This window comes from Elephantulus edwardii, unplaced genomic scaffold (assembly GCF_000299155.1).
Source record: "Elephantulus edwardii isolate Elephantulus edwardi_28Jun2011 unplaced genomic scaffold, EleEdw1.0 scaffold00340, whole genome shotgun sequence".
Taxonomy (NCBI): domain Eukaryota; kingdom Metazoa; phylum Chordata; class Mammalia; order Macroscelidea; family Macroscelididae; genus Elephantulus; species Elephantulus edwardii.
In genome coordinates, this window is record NW_006400090.1 from 816,620 (window position 1) to 835,476 (window position 18,857).

The 18,857-nt window shown below is 44.6% G+C and overlaps 2 protein-coding genes across 3 annotated transcripts in view; one reads left to right on the forward strand and one right to left on the reverse strand.

Annotated features, from left to right (window-relative positions):
• Positions 1-3,511: 3,511 nt before the first annotated feature.
• NT5C3B (5'-nucleotidase, cytosolic IIIB) lies at positions 3,512-15,111 on the reverse strand. The gene is made up of 8 exons (XM_006901641.1): positions 15,007-15,111; positions 14,383-14,452; positions 14,251-14,297; positions 11,146-11,231; positions 8,558-8,647; positions 5,981-6,143; positions 4,727-4,927; positions 3,512-3,652 (listed from the first exon to the last, which is right to left on the reverse strand). The coding sequence occupies exons 1-8, from the start codon at positions 15,091-15,093 to the stop codon at positions 3,521-3,523; spliced, it is 876 nt and encodes a 291-aa protein (XP_006901703.1). The 5' UTR covers positions 15,094-15,111; the 3' UTR covers positions 3,512-3,520.
• A 1,459-nt stretch (positions 15,112-16,570) lies between these two features.
• KLHL10 (kelch-like family member 10) overlaps positions 16,571-18,857 on the forward strand; it is a 9,582-nt gene continuing 7,295 nt past the window's right edge. Inside the window, exon 1 of one of the 2 annotated variants that reach the window (XM_006901642.1) lies at positions 16,571-16,907. In XM_006901642.1, coding sequence (XP_006901704.1) covers positions 16,714-16,907 — 194 coding nt within the window. In that variant the 5' untranslated portion in view covers positions 16,571-16,713. The remainder of the gene's footprint in view (positions 16,908-18,857) is intronic. The other variant, XM_006901643.1, reaches the window with a different exon arrangement.

The following is an 18,857-nucleotide window of genomic DNA, read 5'->3' on the forward strand; positions in this document are numbered from 1 at the left end:
AGGGCAGGAGGCCTGGGCTTGGTCTCAAATGTAGTGGCCTCCCTTTGTGGGGGACACAGGGCAGTGGGACTGTCCTTTGAATAGTCACTACCCTCTGCCTAGATGATTGTTCCAGAGGCACCGAAAAAGTTATCAGCGGAGCCAAAGCCGGTCTTCCCAGCAGCCCCGGGTTCAATTCCGTAGCTGTCAGGTGCAGACCTCTATTCCATTTTTCTCCTTCATCCCCAAACCCCTTAATTAATTTTGTAGTTAGAAAGGCAACCTTGGGGATTGGTGGGATCCAGGATTTGGACAGGGCTAGGACCCCACACCCACATCGCCCTCCAGTACTACGACTCGGGACTGAGCTCATCCATTTCTATATCCACCCAGAATCCTTTCTTCATTCCTCCCCTTGCCCTCTGCAATTCTACACCTCTAGCCCCTATTTTTCTGTTGTGGCAGCTCCTCCAAAGTGCGGATCAGGACCCCTCCTTACCCTCCCTCAGCTCTGGCTGGTTCCGAGGACTTCACCCTGTCGAGGACCTCATCCCATCCACTCCCCATCTCACTGTTCCCAGCAGAGGCTGAGATGACCCCGAGGTCTGGGGGTACAGGCTGGGCTTTGTGTGGCCTTTCACCCCACAAGGCCCTACAGTTCTGGCTCCATCGCACTGAGCCCCTCAAGACAGAATAGACCTGCCTCCTAGGGTTCCCAGGCTGTAAATCTTCACAACCACAGATCACCCCATCTTTTTCCTCTGAAGCAGCCGGTGTGTTCAGAGCTGACCACCCTTTGGTTAGAAGTTCAGTGCTTAACCACTGTGTCCCCAGGGCTCGTTCAGATGGGTCTGACGTGAGGGTATAAAATTTTTGGGTTTTGTGGTGGGATAAATTTCAAAGAGAGGTTCATTTGGGACTGAGGGGTAGGAGTCAGGGCCTTCTCCTTTGTGCCAAATAAAAGATTAAACCAAAGCTTTGAGAGGTGGTCTTTTGGGGAGGGAGGGCACAGGAGCTTTAGAGCCAACAATTGGCCAAAAACGTTAAAGCATGCTGTCCAAGGCCTTTGCCTGGCGACAGGGTCCCTCCATCTCAGCCTTCCTCTAGACACCGCCCTCTTGCTGCCTTCCCAGACCTGTGCTTCCGTTCTCCTAGGTCAGGTCTGGGAAAGCAGCGAGAGGGTGTTTAGAGATGAAGCATGGAGAGATGATCCGTGTCTTCCAGGTTCCAGTGTGAATGGGAAAACAAGGTCCCTGACCTCAAGCACAACATAACAAAGCTCAAGGATGAAATGAAACCACCAGGTTGAATTCATTTTTTCACCTAGTTTCCCTTGCGACAATATTCCCCTTCTCTCCACTCTCAGTCACTGGCATTACCACTTGCCAACCTTATTCAATTCATTGCCCAACTTTCAGAAACATACCATGTAACCGAAAAGACCTGGGCATCTTAAAATCAAGTACATCTTAGTCTTTAAATGGACATCACTACCCCTTAGCACTTTGGAGAGGTACTTGACGAGATTTTCCCAATGCAATATGAGATATGCAAAGATATTTGTAAATATAGTGATTTGAGTGAAAGTTTACAGAATAAACTGGGGTTTTCACTCATTCACACTTGTTATGAAATTACAATAATCACATTCCAACTACACTTTTCCTGCTTTTTGCATTTCTCATTTCCATTAATCCTTCTAGCATGCTCGATCCTGTCTTCTGAGCTGTATCCCTGGGTAAATGCTGCTTTTCTCCTTGTATGACTGATTATTCTACAGAGTGAGTACTGCCCTGCTATTTGTGTTCACATTATAGGCTTGTCTGTTTGGCTAAAAATTGAACCGCAGCAGAGTTTAGTTTCAGGCTCAAAGTCATGCTGGGTTCTACTAGTCTCTTATCAGACCAACAAGGCCAACCATCTTTCTGTATTTGTGTTCCCCATTTCTTGTCCACTCTATTCAAGACTTTTCTACTATAATACCTTTGAGAGAGAACAGTGGTGACTGGGCACTATTTAGTTTCTGTTGGTCTCAGGGTAGTAGAAGTCAAGTTCATGTGGTCTAACAGTCCTTTGGACAAACTGCTTATATGTGTCTTTGATTTTCTTTACTCATCTTTATTCTGGACATGGAGAGACCTGGATGGCTGCTTACATATTTTAAGACTACTCATCCTACTAAGTAAGGATGTAGGACATTGTCTTTATGAACTATGTTGTGCCAGCTGACCTTGATGTGCACAGACTATTGTCCTGAAGCCTTCTGAGCAGCAACTTACTCCCTTAGGGTATTTCCCTATGATTAGAAGTTTGCATAACTCTATCCCCTATCCGCTCTACTATGAAGAGAGATATATTTTCTTTCTTTTTTTTATTTTTAATTTATTTTTATTGTATTATTTTTACGTGTACCGTCAAATCAGATCCGACTGGCACAGGAGGAGATTGCCCCCTCCTTCTCCAGCAGAGCATCTGGTGGATTTGAACTGCGTACCTCTGGGATTGCAGTGCAGTGTCTTGCCACTAGGCCACCAGAGCTCCCTTAGAGAGATATTTTCAATAAATACTGATATGAATACAGAAAAACCTCTGCCATATCTAGTCATGGTCATGAGTTAGTCCCTTTCTTCTGTCCTTATCTGTTTATCTTGCCTGTTTGCCGATGTATCTAGCCACTTGTAGATGAATGCTTATTATTACTGATCATGCAGGATTGTATAAATAATGGTGTACATCTTTCCTTATACTATCTCTTCTGGGGGCCATCTAACTCTTTACGTCAACAGGAAAAAAATGGAAAGAAGTAGTAAAACCCAAATAACACAAAATAAGAATTTAACGCTCCTCTGGCACCACGTCCGAGTGAAAGCCTGACTGGGTTACCGGTCAAGACCTTCCTTTAATGTCATGTTTTCATGGCCCTGGGCCCACTCAAGAGGCAGGAAGAAAAAGAGTCGAGGGCACCAGAAGTCCACACTCTAATGGACTCTTTTTAGAATCCCTAAAGGGGGCAGGGGCAGCAGAGAGGGCTGCCTTGGTACAACCTATTTCAGACTGAAATAGCTTTGGAGCTGCCCTGGAATAAAGGCAGCCCCATCCCGGCCACCTGATGCCCACAGGCGTCTCTCGCTGTGCCCAGATTCTTCCTACAATACTCTGGTGGCTTTCAGACTCTAAAGGATCCACAAGGACAAGCTCTGTCCTCACACACCTGGGTCAAAATCGTTATTTTCTGGGTTTGTTTTTTTACTCCAATTTTTATTTAGATCTGTTTAAAAAGGTATTTTTGGGGGGAGGAAAAAAAATGCCTGGACTGGATGATTCCCCAGAGCGTTCGTATCCTGCAGGTTCCCGGTTCATCTGGGGCAGCTCTGGCTGTCCTCTCACCTGTCAGGTTCCCCCCAGCAGGTCCGGTGAACATGATGGAAGGCGCTGGGGGAATGGAGGGAGGAGTGGCAGGGCTTAAGCTCTGCATTATCTTGGGCCACACGTGCAGGGTCAGTGCTCGGGCAAGGTGCTCCCTCCGAGGGTCAGCCTGTGCTCAGAACTGCACCTCCAGCTGGTCCCCCTGGCGCAGGATGTCCTGCAGCAGCCCATTGACCACGTCCAGCGTCTCATCCTTCTCCAGCACGATGTCATACAAGTCCATGTACCGTTCCCGCCGCTCCTCCACCTGCCCGGGTGACAGGAAGAGACTGAGAGGTCTCAAGGGGCTGCAGGAGGAGGGCGTGGGAGCAGCAACTCCCAAGCCCCATTTTCAAAGGCTGAAGGATCAGGGTAGGAGAGGAGTTCAAGGTTATAGGGACCTGCCTTTTGAAGATAGGGCTGTGCAATGAGCAAGGACTGCTCTGGGTAATCCTTGGGCCAATGCCAAAAGGACAGTAACCAAGATGGAAAAACCAGATGTTATTTCTAGTCTACCTGGACTGAACTGTCGTGAGGCTTCGACATTCTGGTCATTTCAATGCCTTCTGGCTGAGGTGGGGACTACAGTAGTACTTTGTGCTGCTTGATGATAACAGTATTCTATCAGTCTCTGGTCTGTCCTTCTGTTCCCTAAACTATAAACTCATATCCTGAATACTGACTGCCTCCAAGGCATGATTTCAGAGAACTGGTATTCAGTTCCACCACTTTCTTTTTTTTTTTTTAATTTTTTTTTTAATTTTTATTTTTTATTATTTTGTGTGCGTGTACCGTCAAATCAGATCTGACTGGTACAGGAGGATATTGCGCCTCCTTCTCCGGCAGAGCATCTGGTGGATTCAAACAATGTTCCTCTGGGATTGCAGTGCAGCTTCTTGCCACTAGGCCACCAGAGCTCCCCTCCACCACTTTCTAAACAACGTGATCTTGGGCAAACTACATAACCTCCCTTCTTTGGTCTCTCCATCAATAAAATGGAGATGACAACAGACACTCTCTTGAAGGCTTGTGAGGGTGAGGTGAACTAAGGTATGTGAAGGGTTTAGAACAGGGCCTGACGTACCAGGAACACTCCGCAAACATTGGCTACAACCATGTGTCCAGCATCACTCTTCCTCTGGCCTCGTGTCAAGGCACAATACAAGGCACATAGTTAAGTGTCTCCTTTTCCTCCTGTGAAACTGCAAGTTCCTGGAGGATAGAGTTTGTGTCCTATCTCTGAGCTGTAATGCTTCATGTAGTGGCTAGCACATAGCAGGTATTCAACTCAAGGGCCAAGGAGGGGAAACCACAAAGTGAGGAAGCACCATCTATAACCCACCTTGTCATTAAGAAAGCCAATCTTGAGAATGTTCTCCACATCTGGAACCCCATCGGCCATCGTGAGGTCCCCAATGGAGTCCCCGAGCAGGAGGACATTGGTTTTGTTCTGAAACTGCTGGAAGTAACCGGAGTTCTCACACACGGAGCTGTTCTTGTTGTATGTGTGAATGAGCTGGCCCTTGAATCCTCGCAGGTAACCCTAATCAAGAGGAGAGACAGGAAGAAGAGCTCCAGGCACCCACCTAGGGCCAGTTTCTCTCCATCTGTGTCACAAGACGAAAAAGGAATCCAGAAAGTCACTGAGAAGGTCGAACCAGCACGACAGTCTCAGCTAGGGGCTGGCACACTATGACTTGATTCTATAGTTTTGTGTAAATAGTCATTCTCATATACTGGCATGTTGTCTGCAGCTGCTTTCTTGCACTATAACATCAGAGGTGAGCGTGGTGACAAAGAAGTTAGGGTCTGCAAAGCCTAAAATATTTACTATCTAGCCCTTGACAGAAAATTTTCCCAGCTCTAATTTCCACTAGCAAGGACCAGCAAACATGGTGCATACATGTCTAGTAAAAACATGAACACGTGAGGCACGTGCTGTTCAGATCACAAGCGTGCTGATAACCCTCAGCTGCAGGCCACATCTTGACTCTGGTCAGAGGGATGAAAATTCTAGCCACTGGTTTAAGGGAAAGAAGTGAGAAGTAGCTGAGCTGGAGCAGCCGGCCTCTAGAAAAACAAGTCAAAGCCAGGCCCTTCAGGACCCTGGAGAGCACAGACCCAAGACAGTGACAGGGCAGAGGAATGCTCCACAGCAGAACTGGCCATCTGCAACAATGAATGAATGGAAACCCAAAATCTCTGTAAATGTTTATGAAAATTAATAAAATATAATTATAGGGAAAAAAAAAAGAACTGGCCATCTGTCAGACACCCAAAACAGGATCTTTCAAAAGTAACCTGCTCCCTCCCTCCCAAAGAAAAACCTCAACAAATAAAAAGTAACCTGCCTTTAGCCAGCAAAAAAAGAAAACAAAAACTGCCTCAAGGCAAAAAAAGCAGCAAGGCTTTGCTCCCCAGGAGGTTGTGAATGCCCTTGAGTTAAGTGTAACTCACATCAACCTGCGAACAACCGATGGGGACTCTGTCCTACGCTGTGCCATCCGCATCATCTCGCGTGCTTGAACATGACTGATGTGTTGAGCTGTGGTTCCCCCAGCCCTCTTACTGCGAGTTCAAGCATGACTTGACTCACATTTTCATCAAAATCCATGTAGTTAGACACAATATGGATGTTGGGGTGGAAAACTTTCATCTGTCGGATAATCTCTTCCAGGATATCACCGATGCCCGCAGAGAAGATGAAAAGGGGAATGTTGTGACGGAAGAGCGTGTTGAAGAACAACTTGTACCCCTCCCTGAAGAGACAGAGAAATGAATTCTGAAACAGCACAATGACAGCTGGAACAACTGCCTCTACTATGATTCTTTTCAATTGTGATTTCAGCAAATGTTTACAAAACAAATTGGTTTTCCCTTCAACCATTCACATTTTGTTTATTCATTACAATCCTTACAATGCAACTTACACTCTTCCCACTTCTTCTCTGTGATTCTCACTTCCATTAATATTTTCTTTTCTGCTTTCTGAGCTTTATCCTTGGGTCAATGATGCCCTTGGCCTTATTTATATAGTTGGTTATTCTAAGTAGTGACTGTTTCCCTGATGTTATTGTTCACCTATTATGGCTGCCTATTGTTTGGATGAAAGCTGAGCCATGGGGTTTTAGCTACTAATCTTTATTTTCAACTTGGGTTAAGAATTTTTAATCTTAAAAAGTCTTTAAAAAATCAAGTCTAAAATACCTAAAATGGGTAAAATGCAGTAATTTTTAAATGTTCGGCTCAATTAACTTTTACATAGGTTTACACGTGGTTCAAATCCACCAGCTACTCATCGAGGAAAAAGATGGGCAATTTCCTCTCCTATAATTTACTGCCTCTTAAAACTTAGTGGAGGGTTATTTCCAAGTTGATGGTACATACCACCACCACCACCACCACCACCACTGAAGTAACCACTATCCATATCAAGGTTCCTTATATTCCTTCCTAGTAAACACAACTATTTTATTGTGACTTCCTATAACCATGCCTATCTCTGTCTTACTTCATGTGATAGACTCTACCAATACAATGTTTCTGCAATTATCCATGGTTTGCATTAATCAGTAATTCAACCTTTGTTATTGATACGTAGTATTCTAAAAACATAAATATTCCTAGAAAACATTTCCAATTTTCTGTTGGAATAATTAATATTTTAGCTATTATGAGTAAAGCTGCTATAAACACTTCATATAGGTCTTATATACAGTATACACTGTACTTGTACAATGGTGCTATGTGCTCGCTTCCCTTGGGTAGAGAGATTCCGGGCAAAGGCTGCTAAGGCAGAGAGTAGGCAGATTTCAGCCACTACTCATATAACCAAGCATCAATCCTGGGGCTCCTTGGACCAAGTTGTTCTCTGGAGGTAAGGATTTTGAAGCTCTGTCTCACATACTTTGACCATGTTGCCAGAAGGGACCAGTCATTAAAGAAGGACATCATGCATGGAAGGGCAGAGGGTCAGTACAGGAGAAGGCAACCCTGGATGAGACGGACCGACACAGTGAGTGTGGCAATGGGGTCAGCTGTGTCAGAGATGGTGGAGTTGACTCAGGACAGGGCAAGGTTCAGAGCCATTGTTCATAGGGTAGCTATGAATTGTCAGTTGACTTGATGACACTTAACAACAATAACAACAAATCCTGGGGTACCTTGACTAAGAAAGCCCCTACTAGCCTCATTCTCCAATTAGAATGCACAATCCTTGGAGACAGCTTATGCTGACAACTTCTTCCACATGCCCCGTCTTCCTCCAGTAGAGACGGCACCAGGGTCCCAGCCCAGTCAACTCCATGGATTGAAGAAAGAACACAAAGTCACTGTTACAGTTACCACAGACGTGATTCAAACTCATGGCAACTCCATGCGTGTGAAGTAGAACTGACCACAGGGGTTTCAAGGCTGTGACCTTTCAGGAACAAATCACAGTGCTGTCTTTCCATGTGTCTCTGAATTACCAACCTTTTGATTAGTAGTCAAGTACTCACTCATTTGTGGTGCAGGGAACCCCAAGAGTCTCTTAGCACTGTGAAAAATGAGCTGGACTTCATCTCACAGGAAGCCCTCATCAGATTCACACTATCTATCCACTGTCAGCTAGAGAAGAGTATTGAATATACCAGGGACTGCTAAGAGAACAAACAAGTTCGTCCTGCAGAGGGTGAAGCCAGGCTGCTTCTTGGAGGCAAGGATTCGTCTGACATACTTTGGACATGTTATAAGGAGGGACCAGTCCTTGGAGAGGGGCGTTATGCTTGGGAGGGTGGAGGGACAGTGGGAGAGGAAAACCCTCAATGAGATGGACTGATTCAGTGACTGGGGTTATGGCGATAAGTGTGTCAGAGACAATGAAATTGGCACAGGATAGAAAAGGGTTTAGGGCTGTTGTACACAGGGTCGCTGAGTCACAGGTGACTCGCCAGCACGTAACAACAACAATCCATTGTTAGCAGACTGCTTCCTAGGAAGCAATTCAAGGTAAAAAAACTCTTTAATTGTGGCCAAAGAACAAAAGCAAGATCTTTTCACATCACTTCCTCATGTCAAGATTACGTCCCTTCTGACTCTACCAGGGGTTCTCATCACTCCTTCCCAGCCTCCTTATTTTCAAGTAAAACCAATTAAAATAGCTTGGCAGAATTACTCAATGCAAGCAGCTTACCTAAGCATTGCATTGGACTCCTTCACCACCTGGGCAATTTGAAACTTCTGAATTTTCTGCTGACACAAGAGATCATGAGCTTTGGTCCACCTAGAAAATATACCCAAAAAACCCCAAAGTCAAATCATTAGGTCTTGACAATGGAGGCCTCACCCTTTTCACACAGTCATTTCCTGAAGGACTGTGGCTGTCCTTAAAAGGAAGGGTCTAGAAAGCAACAAACAGGCAAGAGGTAGGTGACTTAACTGCTCAAGTTCTTCTATAACCCTTCCTTCATGACCCAACCCTCTAGAGAAGCAGGGCTCTATCCAAGCATGCTGGTTTCTGAGGGAGCGTGGTTTCCCCAAGGCACTGAATCTCCCAAATCAAGGGGTCTCTCACTTTGAAAGCAGTCATAATTAGCCCCAGTGGTAACTGCATTGTTTGAGACAACAGCTGAGCTGATGACATTCAGTAGACTCTCAAGGAGGTAAGGCAAGCCTCTTAAATCAAAGCTCAGGAAGAAATCCCCCAGGCTCCCCAGCCCCAATCCATCTTAAGGACCAAACAGCTTTTCTTCACCATTTGAGAGCTTAAGAATCAGTGGCATTTGGTGTAGGTAAACAGAGCAGTCTGAAATGCAAGCATTAATTGCATGTTAATCTTGATATAAGTCTAGAATCCAGGCTGAATTTCAAAAGTTGCTTTTTCTAAACAGCACTTCCTCAAACATTTTGTTGACCTAAAAGAGGCATTCTTTTCTCTGAGGCCTAGCAGGGGGCAGGATCTAACACTCTATTCCCAGAGTCTTTCCATCATAGTCAAGCAGATGTGATAGCTTATACCCAAAGGGTCTTGATGCACAGTATTATCAAGAAATATTTACAATGGGCCTCAGAATAATTTTAATAGCAGGTAATCTTGAAAAAAACCTGCCCTGTGACAACTTTCTTGTGACAAATTTGCAATAAACTGTGGCGCCCATACACTTACTATGTATCCTTAATCTCTGGTGGCCTAGTGGTAAGAAACAGTTACTGTAATCCCAAAGGCATGTGGTTCAAATCTACCTACTGCTCCCCAGCAAAAGAATGAGCAATCTTCTCCTTCACAATTAATTACCTCCAAAAACTCAGTTAACGGTTGGTTCCAACTTGACAGTACACAACAACAACAACAACAACAGTCAGTTATGAAGGAGCCCTGGTGGCACAGTGTATTAAACACTGGGCTTCTAAACAAAAGTTTGTGAGTTCATCCACCAACCAATTTATAAAAGAAAGATGAGTCATGCACACCCAGGTTTATTGTTGTATTGTTCACAACAGCAAAGAAATGGAAGCAAGCCAAGCATCATCAACAAATGAATGGATAGAGAAGCTGTGGTATATACAATGGAATACTACGCAGCACTGAAAAACAAGGAACCCATGAAATATTATAACAAAACTGGTGACCCTGGAGGATATTATGCTGAGTGAAATATCTCAGTCACAAAAGGACAAATACTACATAATACCACTGTTATAAAACAGGGCTGTCGGGGGGGGGGGTTGGGGGCAAACCAAGAAAAGAGAGGGTAAATAATAAACACTACATTTAAATATATGAGGGAAAGAACTGTCTAAAAGAAATATATAACTGGATATTATTTGTATGACAACAGTCCAGAATAAGAGGTACATAGCAAAGTGGACTGGGGGCGGGGTGAGGGAAGAAACTGTTCAACAATGCAAGAATGTTTTTAAAGAGAAAAGCAAATAGGGTGGGGGGGATAGGGAGGAAAACGTACAACAATGAATGAATGATGGCGAGCTCTGGTGGCCTAGATGTAAGAAGTTGTACTGTAATCCCACAGGTGAATGGTTCAAATCCACCAGATGCTGTGCTGGAGAAGGAGGGACAATCTCCTCCTGTTCCAGTCAGATCCAATTTGATGGTACACACACAAAAAATAATAAAAACTTAAAAAAAAAATAAAAAAACCAAAAACAATGAATGAATGGAAATCCAAGTTTTCTGTAAACTTTTCATTAAAATATCAATTAAAAAAAATAAAAAAAAGAAAGATGAGTCTGATTCTGAAAAGATGTATTGCCTTGGGACTGACTCCAATTGAGCCTCAGCCCACAAAGAGAAGAACAGAAGTAAAGTGAGCATTTTAAATAAAGTATATACATAAAGTATATAGATAATAATAAGTATTTACATAGATAGATAGAGAGAGACAGAGAGAGAGACAGAGAAAGAGAGAGTGATGTATAACTTTGGAAACTCCATTCTGTCCAACTGGGTCACTATAAATCATAATCAACAGTAGTAAACTAATCAAGTAATTCCCACATTTACATTATCTACATGTCACTGCTAAATCTTCATTCTTAGGTATGTTGTCTCTGACTCCCGTCTTCTAGTCAATTAGGATTTTTTAGGCCTTTTAGGTCTACTCCAACTACAGAAAAAGGTTTTCTTCAATGTCCAATGGCCATCTTTACTCTGAATTTAGCTGTCTTTCTGTTCTGGACCATCTATATTCCTCAATCAACATCTTATGCTTTTCTTTTACGTAGACTCCATGATGTTGCTCTATGACCCCCACCATCACTTACCATTCAACCATATGAGGTAGCTTCTCTTTGATGGTCCGGTGAGGGTCAATCTCAATTGGGTAATAGTGGTGAAGCAGTGCTGTTAGCTGGGACATCCAGATGAAGAGAAAAGCCATTAGTCCATGTCAAGTTTCCCCCACCAAAGTCCTACAGTTTAACACCCCCCCCAAAAAAAATCACTTCAAAGAAGTAACTTCAAGTGAGACAGTGTTAAGTTTTTTTCAAGTTCCCATCTATAGACACATGGTGTACAGATGCCAAATTCCTCCTATTATCTCCCAAGAAAAGTGGTCAATGGGTTCATAGTGACATATTTGATAAAAAGTCCAAGGAGTGACTGAATCCATACAGGTCATTCCTCATCGAGAAAAAGTGAGATTTAAAAATCAACAACACAAAGAGCTCTTACTCTTAGAAAAGAGTTACTAGAATGTGCTGCTGTTAGGAATTAGCTCAGCCATCAGGGCTTAACTAGCAGGAACCTTCAAGAATGGATTAACCAGCGTGAACCGTTTTGTTTCCCAGAATGTGGCTCACTGTCACAGAAGACTGGCAAGGCGATTTTCAGATGGAACGTGGACAAATACTTTTTGCTCTGCTAGTTTAACAAACTGGGCTATGAACCCAAATGCAGGTGGTTTAAATCCATGAACTGCCCTGTGAGAGAAAGACAGACAATCCGGAATTTTACAGCCTCTGAAAATCCACTGGAGGGTCAAATGAGTTCATTTTGACTTGACAGCATAAAACAACAGTCAAAGATTCATTTTAAAGAAAAGGTTTTATAAAAAACAATATTTCAACAACTAGAGACGTTAGATAGGAAACTTAGTGAGTGTTGAGTTAATGGAGGAGAAATGACACAGAACAGGAAAATGAGAATGGTTGTATAACTTGAAGAATGCAATCAAATATCACTGAATGGTACATGTAGCAACTGCTGAATTTGTGTTTGCTTTGCTGTGTATATTCTCAAAAGCAATAATAAAAGAAAAAGATGTACCTGCAAAAAAACTATTTCTTTTGTAAATTAAGAATATTCAAATTTTTAAAAGCAAGCCAATTTCTGAAGCTCTGGAGGCCTAGTGACAAGGGAGCTGCACTGCAATCCCAAAGGCACACAGTTTGAGGCCATCAGTTGCTCTACAGAAGACGAATGGGCAATCTCCTGTGTGATTAACTGTGTCTGAAAACCCACCAGAGGGTCAGCTATGGGTCCGTTCCAACTCTACAGTATACTACAACAAGTAGCTTAACAGACAAAAAGATCTGATGTTTTAGGGAGCTCTGGTGGCCTAGTGGCAAGGAGCTGCAACTACAATCCCAGAGGTGCACGGTTCGAATCCACCAGATGCTCTGCCGGGGAAGGAGGGACAATCTCCTCCTGCACCAGTCAGATATGATTTGTCGGTACACGCACACAAAAATAATAAAATAAAAATTAAAAACAAAAAACAAAAAAAAAAGATCTGATGTTTTGTTCTCATAAAGATAAAAATAAACTAAAAAAAGTAGTAAAAATTAAAAAGGCCTATTTAAAGAAATTAAAAATGCATTATTTTATCCACTTCTTAAGGCATCTTGGTGACATAACAGCCTAAGTGTGAGGCTGACAACTGAGGCAGTCTCTTCCTATTAAGGTTTACAGCCTCAGAAACCCACATGACTCGGAGTCAACGTAGCTGGAGTAGATCCTTATGGCAGGAGAGTTAAATAAAATAACCCTAGGGACTCTTAACGATCAATCCTTAAGGAGATGGACTGACACAGTGAAGACAGCGATTGGCTCAAAGGTGTCAGAAATGAAGAGGACGTCACAGGATAGCACAAAGTTCAGATGTGTTGTTCATGGATCCTACTAACAACACCTAACAACAACAAAGTCTCCTACAGGGAGCCCTGGTGGCCTAGTAGGTAAGGAGCTGTGTTGCCAACACAAAGACACATGGTGCAAATCCACCAGATGCTCCAAGGAGAAAGACGGGCAATCTCGTCATATGTGAATTACTTACTGCTCCCGAAAATCCACAGAAGGGTCAGCTATGAGTTGGTTCCGACTCGACGACGTTACATAACATCAACAACTAAGTCACTTATAAATGTCAGAATAATATGATTAAAAATAATATCCACCATCAATCTTTTTGGGTCAAGGCCAAAAGGTAAAGACAAGCACCACCAATAAAAAAATTTTTAAAATGTTAATCTTCTAATGTATTTTTGTTGTGCTATTGATTTTTTTTTCCTCCACAAGAGAGTATCAGCTGACTGGACTTTTGTTCAACTTAGCTAACAAGGACCCAAGGGTGGAGGGTCTACTTGGTTTATAGTCAACAGCATTTGTTGGGAGTGCCTGTCTTTAAAATACCTTAGATATTTTAAATTCCAAATTAATTAAGTTTGGGATGAACATTCTTTAAGTGGTACAGCAGTTGTAAAGTGGAGTTGCTGTGAGCCTGAAACCATGCCATAGTTGTGTAAAATACCATAATGGTTATCCGTCAGGAACAGTGTTTGGAGAAGCTTCCAGATTGATTCAGGTTTGGAAGGAAGTAGGACTGGCATCCACTTCCTAAACCACATGGCTCTGGAAACTCTATGAACACACAGAAACGATGTTAGTTGTAAAACAGGGCTCAGGTGTTTCGGTCATGGGGTTGCTATGAATCGTATTCGACTTGACAGCACTTAACCATTGCTAAGTGAGACTAGTGTTATATTTTGGAGGAACATTCTTCTAAATTGTACATCACTCTTCTGTCAATTTGCTGTACTGAGGTAATCTGAATTTCTGTGATGCTTAACCTTGTACCATTGGGGTGTCAAAGACCATAATGTTTTCCCAAGGTGTACAGTGTTTGGTGGAGTTGCCAGTGTAAGACAGGTTTGGAAGCTGGAGTGGCATTCACTTTCTAAACCACATGCCTCTGGAAACTCTTTGAACTTGCAGAGAAATAACAATAGTTATAGAAAGACATCAGGTCTTTTGTTCAGAGTCAGCTGGACTCAACAGCAATCAACAACAACAACACAATCTATCTTGGAGGTTTTGGTCCTAACCAGTCAAACATGACAGACATCTCTAAGTAAAAGGGAGCAACCCACCTCTTTCCGGCACTCTTCAGTAACAATCTTGCTGTTATCTAGAATATCTGGAAAAACAGAAAATTCCCGTTACTTGTTCCTCAAAAGCTACCATTCTGTCAAGCCCAACAGGGAAGTTGGTATGTAACTTACTATAAGAAGAAGGGCATCGCTTTCCATTATATGCAAACCTGCTCAAGGTCATGTCAAAATCAGAAATTACCTGAAACACAAAAAAGAGAAGATGCCTAGGAAGGGTCCTCCGGGCCTTGCCTGGCCTGAGTCTAGGGGGTGCTGTACGGTGTGCAGGGAAAGCCCTGGGGACTGGACACAGAACTCAGGAGAAACAAGGAAGGAGTGACCGTACTATGCTAGTTAGCATTCCGGATGGATCATCAGGACTCTCTGACACTGTGAGTAGTCCCCATCTTAATACCAGGGCTCCTTCCTCCCCTGGCTCTACCTTTATGCATATCTGCAACTTTTTCTTGGAAAGCAGCTGGCCTGGGCTAGAGTGGAAGGAAGATCAGATCTCAGGTGCTGGTGTGTGGTGCTTTCTGTCCATGTGGAGGAAGCAGCATGATCTTTTGGAGTAATTTGACATCAGATTTTAGAATAGCGTGGGATGCTTTCAAAGCAAACTGGTCCCTGGCCATTTCTAAGGGTGGAGAGGGCTTGCAGGTGTCAGGAGCAGAGTCCCAAGCCACCGGGCAGGAAAACCCCCACCCCCCTCGCCTTCCCCCCTACCCGGCCCAACTCCCAGGTCCCAGGCGGTACCTGCAGCCGGTCCCCCCCGCCCCTGCGGAGGGCGCCCACGATCTCCTGTACCCGCTTGGGCTGCCGCATCAGGACCGTGGCCTTCATCAAGGTGCTCACCTGTCTCGAGACCGGAGAGAACCGCTGACCCCGGCGCCCGGCGGGGCCCTAAGGGAAGCCCGGGGCTCGCTCGAGCACCTCTGCGAGGCCGGGCGAGGGGTGCGCGGGTCGGCTACAGGCCGGGGTGGCGCGGCGAGGCCCGGGCGGCCCGCTGGGGGCGTCCGAGCGCCCCGGGGGTGTGGGCCCGCCCCACGTCGGACGCGTTCCCCCGCCTCACCTCGTCCGCCATGGCGCTTGCGGCCTGCTCGGGAGCCGGGACGACCGCCGGCGCCGCACTGCGCATGCGCCGCCCGCTCGCCCGCCCGCACACGCGGGCTGCAGCGTTCAGGGAGACGCGGGCTGCGCGGGGTGGTCGTGCTGCTCCGGAAAACCACTGAGAGTTTTGGATAGACGAGGGCGAGAGGCCCTCGGGTGGGCTCCTTCTAGAACATTTTGTTGAGGGTGAAGGGCCTTGGGTAGGTTCCTACCATTCTTTCTGGAGCAAAGCCCTGGCAAGAGTGGCTGCTGCTTCCGGGCTTAAAGGTTGAGTTGCAAAGAAAACCCGCTGAGATGTTGGTGGAGCTGGGAAGGACGTCAGAGAGCCGCAGAGGGAATTCTGGTCAACGTGCAGCAGATGGTCCGTAACTGGGTCCACTCATCAGAGAAGAAAATGCGTGGCTGACACACAACCAGAATCTTAGGTGTGCTTGATTCAGGTCCCGGGCTTTTCAATCACTTGTGCATTTGGGAACTGGACAGTGATTGCAGGTGGCAGAAGAAGAATTGGTACCTTGGAGTTGGGGTGTTGAAGAGTTCTGAACATCCCCATGGGCTGCCAAAAGAACAAACGGATGTCTTGGAGAAAGTGCAGCCAGAGTGTTCCTTGAAGGCAAAGAACAAAGCTTCATCTTACATACACTGGACATGTTGTTAGAAAAGGCTGTTTCTTGGAAAGAGACATCAACTTTGGAAAAGTGGAGGGTTGGCAAAAGAGAAAAAGACCCCCAATGAGATGGGTTGACACAGTGATTGCCCCAATGGGCTCAAGTTTTAGAAATGATGAGGATGGCACAGGATAGGACAGGGTCCTTGAGTCGATGGCACCTAACAACACTACACCACCAGAGACATGAGGCTCCTAGACAACTGGGCCAGGATGCAATGTAATCAACATTACTGTTCCTTCTGCCTCCTCTGATTTGGATGTCCTTGTGCGCAGCCTCTGGTGAACCAAGCAGCCTCTGGAGAGCCCTGGATGCTAGGATAGAAGGCACAGTGTAAAGTGAGCCATAGGAACCAGAATGACCAAAAGCTCTTCTGTGATGTTGGCGATCGCTGTCTGCTCTGGATTCTAGGCCATGAAGGAGGTGTTGAGTGATCTGCAGCCTGGGTGCTGCAGTGGGAGAGGGGGCAGGGAAGTGGCCAGGGACAGAGAGAGTTCCAGAAGCTGAGAGCACAATCCTGAGCGTGATCTCACTGCAGGCCCAGGATTCTGGAACTTGGACTGTCTGATGGGTCCTATTTGAAAGATGTAGTAGGGAAAAGGAGCGACAGCTGCCTGAAGGGGCCCCCCACAAGCCTCCCCGACACCCTTGGAGAGCAGCCTCTCTCCGCTGGTCCCAGGGTGCCATGGAGATGGAGAGCACAGCGGCCTCCACACGTTTCCACCAGCCTCACATGGAGAGGAAGATGAGTGCAATGACCTGTGAGATCTTCAACGAGCTTAGGCTAGAGGGCAAGCTCTGCGACGTGGTCATCAAGGTCAATGGCTTTGAGTTCAGTGCCCACAAGAACATCCTCTGTAGCTGCAGTTCCTACTTTAGGTATAACAGGGTTGCCAAGCAAAGTAAGGGGTAATTGGGTTCATTTTGTTTCCCATGCCACAACTTAAGTTCACAGCCATTATTTACAGGCGGGGCTTTTGAAGCCTGTCTTCTTTGCCTTTTGAAGAGGCATATAGGGTTAAAGACTCTTCCCTTTAATTTTCCAAGAGATTGCAACCACACATCCTAAACAACATGCCTCTAGAAACTCTATGAAATTTGATAAATGTTGATAGTTATAGAAAGGCCTTAGACCTTTTGTTCATAGGGTCGCTATGAGTCGTGCTCGGCTGGAAGGCAATCAATGACAACATGTATTAGTGTGAGGGAGCTCTGTTGGCTGAGTGATAAGGAGCTGCACTGCCAACCCCAAGGCACAGGGTTTGAATCTACCAGTAGCTCAGAGGGAGAAAAGTTGGCAATCCTCTCCCATGGCATTTATAGTCTCTGAAAACTTGATGGAGGTCAACTATGAGGTGTTTCTGATTTGACAACACCTGACAACGTTTATTGGTGGCCTAGGGCCTTTTCTCTGACTTCCACCCAAATATCTACTGCTTTGGGGCACGTCAGACACTTGTCCCAAATTTCCTACTTAAACTCAGATTAATTTGCTATTGCAGCCATTCATTATGCCTCTATGCCAGGAGAGACTGTTTTTTTTTAAAAAAGTGATAAATCAATAAGGATTGGCAGCCAAGAAGGGAAATGAGGGAGAAGAATCAATGCCAAATTTATTATAAGAAAAGGGACATTTTTTTCTGAAATAATTATAATTCAGGAAGGGGAAAGACTATTTTATTCATGTGCTGAAAGTATTTGCAAAATCAAGTTAAACAAGGATCTGATATGTTGTATCAGTTGCTAAGAACATTAATTCATCTAAACTCTAGAGAAATATCTATAAAAGGGCCAGATAAATATTTTCAGCTTTGCAGACTATAATTCAACGACTTACCTCTACTTTTGCGGTATAAAGCATCATCTTGTTGTTAGCTGGAGTTAACTCTGATTCATAGTGGCCCCAAAGGACCCCTTAAAGCTTCTTAAATGGCAATCTTTATGTAAGTAGATTGCAGGGTCTTTCTCTCTAGGAACTACTGGGTGGATTTGAACTGGCAACCTTTTGGTTAACATCTGCACATTTAATGATTGCACCATCAGGATTCCTTAAAATAGCCATGTCTTTCTCATGTACCATGGAGTGCAAATGACCCATAGCTTACTCTCTAGTGGGTTTTCAGAGGCAGTAAATTGCAAGGGAGGAAAATGCTCATCTTTCTTTCATGGAGCAGCCAGTGAATTTGAACCATGTGCCCTTGAGTAGGCAGCACAACTCCTTACCACGAGCCTGTGCCTTCCAATGAAACTACTGAAGGAGCCAACCTCCCCCTTTTAAATATGTAAATCCCCAAATAATTTTTTTTTCAAAGAGAAAAGCAAACTGGGGGGTGGGGCAGGAAGGAAAATGTGCAACAATGAATGAAGGGAAATCCAAGTTCTCTATAAACTTTCATTAAAATCTCAAAAAAAACCAACCCCAAACAAACCGTAAATCCCCTACACCCACCCATTTAAAAATGTAAAAAACACTGTTAGCTCATGGGTTAACAAGAGGTGGGCCAGATTTGGTTCACAGGCTGTAGGATTTTAGATCTCAGCTCCAGAGGAAATTTTTTTTTTCTAAGTCCCTATTGTGTCAGAGGCAGTGAGGTTGGCGCAGGATAGAGCAGGGTTTAGGGCTGTTGTGCATAGGGTCGCTATGAGTCGCAAACGACTCGACGGCACATAACAACAACAACAAGCTCCTATTACCTTTAAACTCGGAGGAAAATAAAACATATTTTATTAGAGCAGGTACTTCTGTCTTGTTTAGTGCCTGGAAAAGTGCCTAGGTACATAGCAGGAGTCCAATAGATAGTTGGAGAATTTTATGTGCTTATTCACTCA